This window comes from Arachis duranensis, chromosome 1 (genome assembly GCF_000817695.3).
Source record: "Arachis duranensis cultivar V14167 chromosome 1, aradu.V14167.gnm2.J7QH, whole genome shotgun sequence".
NCBI lineage: Eukaryota > Viridiplantae > Streptophyta > Magnoliopsida > Fabales > Fabaceae > Arachis > Arachis duranensis.
In genome coordinates, this window is record NC_029772.3 from 11,138,754 (window position 1) to 11,149,659 (window position 10,906).

General features: G+C 33.5%; 2 protein-coding genes across 3 annotated transcripts; both read right to left on the reverse strand.

Annotated features, from left to right (window-relative positions):
* Window positions 1-2,530: 2,530 nt before the first annotated feature.
* On the reverse strand, window positions 2,531-6,218 carry LOC107476030 (vacuolar protein sorting 38). Of its 2 annotated transcripts, none has more exons than XM_016095777.3 (6): window positions 5,832-6,218; window positions 5,029-5,235; window positions 4,514-4,685; window positions 3,541-3,689; window positions 3,165-3,392; window positions 2,531-3,035 (listed from the first exon to the last, which is right to left on the reverse strand). In XM_016095777.3, the coding sequence occupies exons 1-6, from the start codon at window positions 6,009-6,011 to the stop codon at window positions 2,913-2,915; spliced, it is 1,059 nt and encodes a 352-aa protein (XP_015951263.1). In that variant the 5' UTR covers window positions 6,012-6,218; the 3' UTR covers window positions 2,531-2,912. The 2 variants fall into 2 exon arrangements, with proteins under 2 accessions (XP_015951263.1, XP_015951256.1); XM_016095770.3 differs by having other exon boundaries at window positions 2,536-3,035; window positions 4,502-4,685; window positions 5,832-6,215.
* A 2,114-nt stretch (window positions 6,219-8,332) lies between these two features.
* Window positions 8,333-10,622, reverse strand: LOC127745767 (endochitinase-like). Its single transcript, XM_052259491.1, has 3 exons — window positions 10,181-10,622; window positions 9,600-9,753; window positions 8,333-8,699 (listed from the first exon to the last, which is right to left on the reverse strand). The coding sequence occupies exons 1-3, from the start codon at window positions 10,605-10,607 to the stop codon at window positions 8,333-8,335; spliced, it is 948 nt and encodes a 315-aa protein (XP_052115451.1). The 5' UTR covers window positions 10,608-10,622.
* Window positions 10,623-10,906: the final 284 nt, after the last annotated feature.

A 10,906-nucleotide genomic window follows, 5' to 3' on the forward strand; every position in this document is an offset into this window, starting at 1 on the left:
TCTCAACATGTTCTTGTGAGTTTCTTTTTTTTTTTGGGATAATTATTTAAACATATTATGTAATTATGATTATGATTTCAACTATTGTGCTAAAAAAACCTTCTAACAAGGATATGTTGATAGTGGTTGTGTCTTGTGAGGCATCAATATCTCCTCATCCAGGTCATCAAATGAGAAGCTTTTTGTTATTGCAAGTGAAGATGAACAGGCCAATACACAAGTTTGAATGTACCAACTTAACAGAACTTAACAGAGCCAAAAAGAAAAAAGAAGCAACAACAAAAATCATATTAATAAATTTATAATTTCTAAAGGTATAAAAATATGTTTTTTATATTTATAAACATTAAAATCTTTGTAATTATAAATATCTAATAAACATAATTATAAACAAAGTTTTCATCCAAAACATAAGTATAAATATTCTCTCCAAAGCAAAATAAACATAATTTAAAACATAATTATAAAATTGTCTCCAAAGTAACATAAACATAAATCGAACCACTCAATTTTTATCTTCACTCTCTTGTAAGTTCAGTTGGGGGAAGTTAGGGTTTGGCAAAAAAATTGTAAAAATACCCCTCACTAAAAAAATACTAAGCCCGGCGGGGAAGCCCCGCCAAAACCCGCGGTTTAAACGGTGCAAGTTAGGTGGGCTTTTGCTATTTGGCAGTCCCATTTTTCTAGCCCGGTTCGCTTTTTTTGGCGGGTTACGCAGACCGGCCCGGTGAATTTAGGCCCATTTGCCACACCTAAATACCAGCAACAAATGATCACTCTAAACCCTGAAATCAATAACTATTTCAACAAAAATTCAGAAACATCATACTTAAAAATTAAAAAACGGCAACAGTAGCATAACAAATCCATTTTAATCAACAATTTCAACAACACAAAATCAATGATTTAATTAATTTTAGATTCAGAAATCACAAATCAGAGTATCAGACATTCAAAACACTGAAACAGACTCAACATTGATGACACTAAATTAAACAGAGCATTAGCAAGGAAGAAGAAGAAGAAGAACATTAGCAACATTATTTGAACAAAAAATTCAGAAATTAAAAGTAAGAAGAAGAACCGAGCATTCAGAAACTAAACAGATCCATCAGTAACCAGAGAAAAATTAAAAAACCATCAGAGTAACAAAACTTCAAACATTCACAGCAAACTTCAAACTGTTAGAGTAACAGATCCAAAACCAAACTTTCAAAGTAAATAAAATTTCAAACATTCACAACAATTAGAAAACAGAGTAACAAAACATTTAGAACCAAACTTCAAGGACCATCAGCAACAGCAACAGATCCAGAACCAACCTTCAAACATTCAGAACAAAACTTCAAACCATCGGCAAATACAAGACATATTTGAACAAAACTTCAAAAATTGAAGAAGACTTGAACCAAGACCGAAGCAGAGTTGAACAAAAATTGAAGCAGACTTGATCCAAGACCGAAGCAGACTTGAAGAAAAATCAGAAATGGAACAAAAATTGAAGAAGAAGACCAAAGTGAAGATGAAGAAGAGAAGCCACTAACCTGGGTCCGTGCCGAGAAGCCAGCGAAGATGAAGAGCCGAAGAGGAGCTGGGTTAGGCGGCGACGCTGAGGGGCTGGGTTAGGCAGCCACGATGGAGGGCTAGGCGGAGGGTAACGCGGCTAAGGTTTCTTTCATTCAGAGTTCTCCAGAACATGGATGAATGAATGATTAGGGGAAGAGGGGGTTAGGTCACGAGGGATCACTAGATCAATGGATCCGTTTCTTTTTTTACAAGTTTAAAAATGGCGCCGTTTTATCCGAATCGGCCGGTTCTCAACCGGTTTGCTGGTTTTTTATTGGTTTTTCTTCGAACGGTTATAAGGAGATGATCGGATCGCTTGCACTGCCGGTTCCCAGTTGAACTGGTTCGACCGGCCGGTCTAATCCGATTTTCAGAATCATAGTTTCAAAGTCTAATCTATTAAAAAATTGGTAGAAGTTGGCTGAACCCCCTCTTAATTTCCTAGCAGAATTGAAAATAAAAAAAGATGAAGAAGCAGAAAATCAAAATTGACTATTTTCATTGTTAAAACATATGACGTTAGCCCAAGATTGTAAAAATTTTTTAATTTTAATAAATGCACAAAATATATTAAAAACTTAAATTTTATATTTTATTTTATAAAAACTTTATAAATTAATAATTTTAATATGTAATCTTAAACCTTTTAAAATATTAAAAGTAAAATTAAAATGATTTAAATATCAGTATTTTTAAAAAATTTCATAAATAAAAAAAATACTTTACCCGTTTTGTCTGACACTAACAGGTCAGCAGTGTCTCTCAAGTCAAGCTTCATCATGAAGATGGCCATTTCCTAGGCTCATCTAATAAATATCTCTTTAGTTGCTGCATTTTAAACTCCATAATGACATGTAAACCTAATTGGCAACTATATTTGGAATAGTATATACCTCGTAAATAATTGAGGTTACCCAATGTTTATTACTAGTTTAGAAAATAGTTAGAATGATTAAAAGGATAATTTACGAGAAGAAATGGGTATTATTGTTAATTATTTGGGTGGTGAGAAGCAGGTGGCAAACAATTGTCCTTTTGGGTTCACCGATTTTGGAACGCTGCAAATATTAATGTGTTAATGAAAGCTTACTTGTTACTGAATATCCATCCAACAATTACAAATATGATCTTAATACATCTGGCTAAAGTATGTTCTTGTGTTCTTCAGAGGACAGCATGTTCAAAAGCTGTGTATAAATTGAAAAGAATTCCAAATCCATGGTAGAAAGTTCGTTTCAATTTGATAATAATGCTACATGGGAAGGTGCACACCAAAAAATTTGCACCCATGTAAGAATTACAAAAATCAATTTACAGAAAACTTTCATTATGGCAAAAAATAGATACTAGATCAAGTTCTCTATGAAAGCTTTAGACTGGATAGTCCTAAAAAGCTCCCTCAAATTAGCCAATATATGGCGTGGTCCCAAACTCTTTGCACCAATGAAATTCAAAAGCTGCTCTAAATCCTACATTCAGAATAACCAAAAGGGTAAGGAGCTATAAGCCAAAGAGTAAAAATGGAACATATCATAAATCAAATCCATAGCTTGTTTACGAATTGCTATATAGAACAAAAGATAAATAAAAAGGTATACCTTATTTAACAAGAATACAGCATAAGCCGCTCTTGTTGTTTCTTGACCTTCTAAAAATAGGGGGAATTCCACATGCTTGGTGTTTGCAGAAGTCATTGCATTTGATGTAGATTCAGATGACGTTGGCTCTATGGAAGGAGCATTGTCAATGATATATGAATGAGAACCCCCCAATCGTAACGGATAACGCAAAGGTACTCGCAAGTATGAGGCTACAAGTGAAACAGCCTGCAAATCGAATGCTGCATTAAGTAACACAGGAAGTTTTCCATATAAAAAAAATGTCAAAATATGAATTGACTATTTGGAAACTGACCATCTCACTATTAACAGATAGATTTAAGGGTTGAAAAGGACCAGGGAGCTACAAACTTACATGTGCAACATATCCTAGGGCAGTAGCAGACCTTTGAATTTCTTTCTTATCGGTGAAAAAGCTCATCTTCTTAAAAGATAGCATTGTCAAATGCAGGCCCTGAATTGTCAACGACCCTTGATTAACTGGTTTAAGTCCAGCAGGAGTTCCTAGGTAAACAAGGGCAACTTTTAGCAACAATCCAGAAGATGTGTCACTTACTCGATTAGAAATGAAGTAATTTTATCTAATTATTCTAATACAATTCACTGGTCAAGATAACTGGATCATCATCTATATTCTATAACTGTTGTAGTCATAATATAAAGAAGCCTAACCAACCCAAAACATAATCAACACAAATTACAAAGTAAATAAGGGATTTTTACCTAAAGAGAGTGAAGTTGAAAATGCTACAATGACAGAGCTCTAGAGGGCCTTAAGATTTACCAAGCCCTTAAGACCACGATACACAGGAACAATGATACAGTCCACAAGCAATGATACTATGATAAATGAGTATTGCTGTGAAGAAAGAATACTCTTTTGCACAATGAAAAAGGAAAGATAATCATCTATAATTAATTATGCAGATGCCATTGTAATTTCAACAAATAGGAAAGATAATCATCTACTGTTAATTTCAACAAAAAGGAAAGATAGATCTATAACTTAGATCAGTTAACATGAAACAAAACCACCACAGAAGCATAAAAAGGAAAAAAAACAAGGTGTTGACCCACAACTGGTAGAAGAAGCAGATAATGAGAGACATCATATTCACCAATCACCACAATAGCTCAATTTTAAGGAAGAACTGAACCCAAAGTGCCACTAGGAAACCGAGATATAGCGACTGCAACATCCATCACCTCAGTTTCATTCTTTACTTGAAACTATAGTTTCTACTTCTTATAAGGTCAACCATTTCATATTTTAACAGTACCATTCACAAAGACAGACAAATTGAGCAATCTATTACCTGATAGGCTACCTGAAGGATATGCTTCAAGCTCAACTTGCTCTTGTGCTGGTCCAACAGTGATCTTCACAGGATATAGCATTGAAATTTGAGATGCCATATGTTGTTGCCTCATTTTTAGCATCTTCTGTGAATTTCTTAGACAAACATAGCCTTTTTCTTCAGACAGTGCCCGACTTGACTCCTATAGTTACAACATCATGAGCTAACTATCATGCTACAATATCAGCAGAAACATATGATTCTACTATAATACCAGGAAACTGTGTGAGAACAAAAAAGGGAAAAAATAAACAAACCGAAAAAGTGAAGTTGTCAAGAAAACTAAACGTATGTTTTATGCTTCAAATGCTAAACCAAACACATCCTGAGTCATCAAAAATACAGTTGACTGAACTGCATCATATAACAAAGTCTTTCTGCCCCAATTTTTTTATGGGGCTAAGAAAAAAAATTATAACATAAACTCACTTATTAAAAAGTATGTAGTACTCAAAACCCATAACAAAATATGAAAAAAGATCAACCTGAAGATTTCTGCTAGCCACGGAAAGAGCACCTCCTGCCACCAACAGCGATTGGACTGCACCACCAAGCTGCTCTTCTTGCCTGCAAGCATCCTCCTTTGCCAGCCTAGATCGCACAGACATATTCTCCACCATCAATTTCTTTGATTCCAATTTCTGCCGCATTTCTTCAAGTTCATTTACACGGCCCAATGATTCAGCATTGACCTGCTCAAAAGATCATCACCCGCTAATACGCGGGCCGTTATTAGGGACAAGTACAATGATTTAAAAGTAAATAACCATAACATATCCCTATATGTTATTGTCAACTGAAACAAGTATTCATGGTCGAAAGCAACAAAAGATGAAAGCAAGAAACAAACAACTTAACAAGCAAGACTGAATTGGTATGCTTATATTATTGATGCCTATCAGGAACAATCTCAAATACCAGTGCCTGAAGTACATAATAAAACCCTAGTTCTGATCTACTGACATGGATAACCCTCAATGGAAGTTGCATCTAGTGGAATAAACAAATTCGAACAAAAATGAACAGTTTGCTTCCAAGTTCTAACATTACCAAAAATGAAACTGCATTTAACACGACAACATTGAACCATTTTCTTCTTCCCAAAATCTATCATTCTATTGCGATTCCACTTCCCCCGCAATTCACCAAAACAGAGCTTCTTCCTAAAATTTTTCTTTATTCTAAGTTAACTCCTCATTAACCACACTCAGCAGAAATTGAATTCAACAATCTCAGGAAATCAACTAAAAGCGCAAAGCCATAAACCTAGCTCTTACTAAAACCCTACCTGGATGAGGTCATGGAGCTTCTGATGAAGACGACGCTTCTTCTCCTTGGCTTCATTGAGCGCAGAAGAGAGACTCGACAACCTCGCAAGCTCGCTCTCGAAATCCTCCCACTCAATCACTCTCAAATCTTCTGGATCGGTCGTCGTCGTCAGCAACGAGATGTTCTGGTTTGGTTCCATTGGGGATCGACCTCACCATCGTCCTTGGACTGCGCTTAATTCAAACTCACAAGCTCGTCGATCCCTTCTTCATCACCACTTCATCAAATTTTAGTTTTCTCGGGAAAATATTGGTTCTGAATTTTCTCGGAAAAAGGAGGAGAAGAAGAAGAAAGAAGGCGTCAGTGGAGGAGTTTGGTTTCTCTCTTTGTTGGAGGGGTAAACTGTAAAAGTGTAAAACAGCATATTAGTGGACACGTGGCACTTACGCAACACACTTTACCATCGTCAATTTATTCATCATTTTGTTAGTCAAAATCGTGTCTCGAAACGAAGCGATTCTAGGAGCAGCTTCCGTCGCGACTAGGAGGTTGGCGCCGGTGGAATCGCCGGAATCGTGGGCAGAGGTGGGGAGAGAACAGGCTGCCGGAGGAAGATGGGCTTGGGCCTCTTCATGAAAAAAATAGCAGACCGAAAAAAAGTATGTTCATTATTAATTTTTATGCATATTGAGTAAATTGGTCTAAACTTTAAATAATTTTATCACAAGTCACAAGAGAGTTATCATTGATTGGGCCATAACATGAGTTGATGAAATTGAATTGGGCTAAAACTAATGAAATGTAGAAAGCCTAGATAGAAACCTTTAACTTTGAGAATCATTAGGGCTTAGGCCCCTTCTACAACAAAAAACAAAAAATTTGAGGATCACAAATACAAAAACAAACAAGAAAATTCCTGAAAACAAGCTCATTTTTCTTCAAACCAAAAAAAAGAAGATCTTAATGTGGGTTACCAGAAGCTTTATTCACTCACAATAATAAAAAGAATTAATAGCCAAAATTGTTTCTAAAAGATCGCTCGATCTCTGTTTTAGTCTCCAAAAAATAAAATTAAACAAAGAGTCCCCAAAATATAATTGCATTAGTAGAGTTCATCCTTCTGTCATTTCAGTTGATAAGATAGCTAACGTTCGTTAAGGTAGAATATTAACTGACAGTGTGGCACACTTCAAACGTCACAATGTTAATGTTGACAAGATAAGTTTGTTAAATTAAGTTAAATTAGTCCCAATATTAGAACCTTAATCCCAATCTCAAACATAAATAACTCTTCTTCTCCAATTGGATATCCTTATACATTCCTTCAACAAGTTTACCCAACTTCAATGCACAATAATAAAGATACTGACCTTCATCCCTATCATTAGCAAAAACACAAACTGAGATAACAAATAGTAATATAAGCTCATTCAATTCCAGTGCAAACTCAGATTTCATTATAGAAAACAAACTAATACACCTATCAAGATGGCCCATTTTAAAAAACCCAAAAACTAAGGAATTTCACGACAAAAAATTCTTGTTGGACATTTTACCGAATCACTTCTCTGCATCATGGATAGAATTCATATTGAAGTAACTTGATATACCAGTTGATCATTGATAAATCTATTTCTGAAATCCAAAAATTTAAATACACGGGCATAGAAACAACTCTAGGAGACTCAATCCTATCACATGGTAGTACTTTTCCACAGCCGTCACCGCCGTCAACATGGAGGAGAAGAGTTATATATGTTCGAGATTGGAATTATGGTTTTGAAATTGATTCTAACATCTAGGGAATTAAAGTTTGCTTATGATTGTTAATTTTGTCCTCTAGTAGCGTGAACTCATGTGCAGATGTCGCCTTGCAGAATGGTGAAGTAAACAAGGACGTTCAAAGTATGGGTAAGTGTCTCAGGAAAGGACGTTAGAGAGAAAAGAGGAGACATGGTTGTTATGAGTGGTGGTCATCGGAGAAACGTTTATCGGAGAAACGTTTGAATATATCAAATGACATTGTCTCAACACTTGGAGGCAAAAAATCAAAGCTATGTCGTTTTGAGGTGTGCCACACTTATGAACATTAACCATGTCATCAACTGAGATTATAGAAGGATGAACTCTATTAACGTAGTTATCATTCAAGTACTATTTTGATTAAATTTATTTTTTAGAGACTAAAATGAAGATTGAATAATTTTTTAGAGACAAATTTGACTATTAATTCTAATAAAAAATCATAATAGATAAACCAAAAAAAATTATGATAGAATCAATTTAAACAGATCAAAAAGTCAACTCACTTATTTATTTAAATAAATGTACGAAATTATAGACAAAAAAATATATAATAAAATTTATCAAATTTTATTTTTGCGTATGCATAATATATTAACGAACTTTAATGTTGAGATTAAAAGATAGTATTGTTCACGAGCTTTACCATTATAAGTGGGTATCACTATAGTCCCTTATTAAAAGATGCTCCTGCTTATTACAAACACGACAATTTATCTAAAATGGACTTTGATTGTTGCAATCCAAATTATTCCCAGTGCTAACTCCCAACATTGAGCAATACCTACTATAAAACCCAATCCGATCTTCGACCCGAGAATCTGGCCCGTGTCCGCATTCAAGCCCACCATTGATTATGTTGGTGATGACACCATATCCAGGGACTCGGCCGGCGGCTGTATCGGTAGAAGACGGCGTCCATCCTCCGGTAATGACATTATGACATGATGGCTTATTTCCTTGTGGTGTCATCCAAAACCATATGGCTGTCTTAAATGAAATAACTGGATCAGTTGCTACTAGATCAGGATTGTTTAGAAGATCTGATCCTATAGCATTACCCGCTGGCCCGTAATTGTAATTGCTGCAACAAGTTATTAACTAATTGCACGTCAATAATAATGTATGTTGACAACCGAAGATTTGTAAAATAATTTTAGATAGATTTACAAATCTGTACAATAATAAAGGTATATACTTAGAATACTCCATGACAAATTTAATATAGGTTTAATTATTCTGTCGTTGTCTATAATTTTAATCGAATTTTTAATTAAGTCTCTATATATTTTTTTTAATTAGATTTTTATAACGTATTAAATTTTGTAATTAAGTCTCTACTATAATAAAAACATTAATTAAAATTAATAGAATATTGTCTGTAAAATTATACAGAATATTCAGTCAAATTAAATATATTTATTTCGTTTAACAGAATATTATGTTAATTCTAGCATTTTTGTCAGGCGACAGAGACTTAATTACAAAATCTGATATCATATAAAGACTCAATCGAAAAAATAAAAAAAATTAATTAAAAATTTAGTAAAATTATAGGAAACGACAAAATAATTAAACCTTTAATATACATTATATATATATATATATATAACAGTAACCCAACTTTAAAATAACCTAAAATTCATACAAATATAATTTATAGTTAAATGATACTTATATAGAATTTAATTTTAATGCATTAACAAAACAAAATATTTTACATAATTTTTTAATTATTTTTACGACTATTTATACAATAAGTATGAAAAATAATTACTTTTATTGACATAATAAAATATTTTTATACTGACTACTATATATAAAAATTAAATCCTGTATTATCAATACATATAGCAATTAAACTCAAATAAATAAATTGTATCGCTCTATTTCATCAAATTCTGCTTAAATTTGGCTATTAACTTGATGTGGTTAGATTCATTATTGGACATACTATAGTCTTATATATTTGTTAATTACTTACTGAGTGAGTTGAATTGGTCCTCTTCCATAGTATTTTTTGCCAGGAGCACATGGCCATTGTGTAGAGGGTGTACAATAATCTGCGTCCTGGTTATTTTCATTGATAAAGCAATACCCCCAAGCATATGGACCATCTGGTGCACTTGCCCATCCTCCTATATATATATAAATAGTACGTTCAAAATTAATCTTGGGTATATGTGTATATAAAAGTAAATCTTTTTGTGTTAATTAAAATATATATATCTGAGAAAGTTACATACATCACCTAATAAAAGGTTTCATCCAACTTGAGTTAGATTTGGTAGAGAATATAAGTTTATTTTTCTTATGATTCAAAGTTAGATTTTGAATTTAAATTTTTATATTTTATCTTTCTTAGCATTAAACTTAGATTTTATATTTATTAGCTTCAAGTTAGAATCATACCACTTTATTTCTTTAGGATAAATTCTAAATGCAACTCATACTAGAGTATGTTTTTAATTCAATTCCTGTATGTAAAAAAAGGACTTAATGTGAAAATGATAATCGAAAATTATTAAATAATTTAAAAATATTATCACTATGTAATTAATTAACCTGTGGTTTCATGGGAAGTTTGACCAAAAAAGGCAGCAAGCTCCCTCCTCTTGGTGGCATCATCACCGGTGGTGCCGAAGCCGGAGAAAGAGCCAGCGGCGGCAAGAAATGCATCATAAGTGTAGAATCCGTTGCCCTTACACCGTGGATCATTTCTGTACTTAAGCATTTCATCAAATGTAGAGGAAGTAATGATGCTACTAACATCACCATTAGAACCACCACTAGAACCACCACATTGGCTTTGGCAACCGTTACCACAATAATCATTTGTGTTACCACAATAACCATATTGGCTACAACATAAGTTGTCTTGGCACAATGCTCCATTTGCTTGTGTACCACATTGTTGTGCTCTTGTGGTTCTACCAAGCACTAATAAGAAAGCTAATATTATTATAAGATAGGGCAATTTGGTGTAACCCATTTTTCTTTTAAGAGTGATGGAGAATGAAGTGTTTCTTGATGTGTTAGTTTCATTAGGATAATGATGGTATTTATATATAGGCAATGGTAAGTTAATTATGGTAGGATGCTTGAGATATTTTTGATATATGTTTATTTTCAAATTTGGCTGCTTCTACAATAATATACAACACTGTATATCACAGTCTTCAAAATCAAGTTGGATTAGTCTAATAGTTAGTTTATTATTAGTCTATTTAAATAAATGTCGAATGTTTAAATTCTATTTTTTGCACTAACTCATTCACCAATAATAAATTC

Bases quoted from the DNA above. Each gene is read 5' to 3' on its own strand.
- LOC107476030 (XM_016095770.3), bottom strand. From the start codon at position 6,011: ATGGAACCAAACCAGAACATCTCGTTGCTGACGACGACGACCGATCCA. The intron at 5,236-5,831 runs GTAGGGTTTTAG...TCTTTTGAGCAG, and splicing joins AGCTCCATGACCTCATCCAG to GTCAATGCTGAATCATTGGG. The intron at 4,686-5,028 runs GTTGATCTTTTT...TTGTAACTATAG, and splicing joins TGGCTAGCAGAAATCTTCAG to GAGTCAAGTCGGGCACTGTC.
- LOC127745767 (XM_052259491.1), bottom strand. From the start codon at position 10,607: ATGGGTTACACCAAATTGCCCTATCTTATAATAATATTAGCTTTCTTA. The intron at 9,754-10,180 runs GTTAATTAATTA...ATATATATATAG, and splicing joins AACTTCCCATGAAACCACAG to GAGGATGGGCAAGTGCACCA. The intron at 8,700-9,599 runs GTAAGTAATTAA...AACTTGTTGCAG, and splicing joins GGACCAATTCAACTCACTCA to CAATTACAATTACGGGCCAG.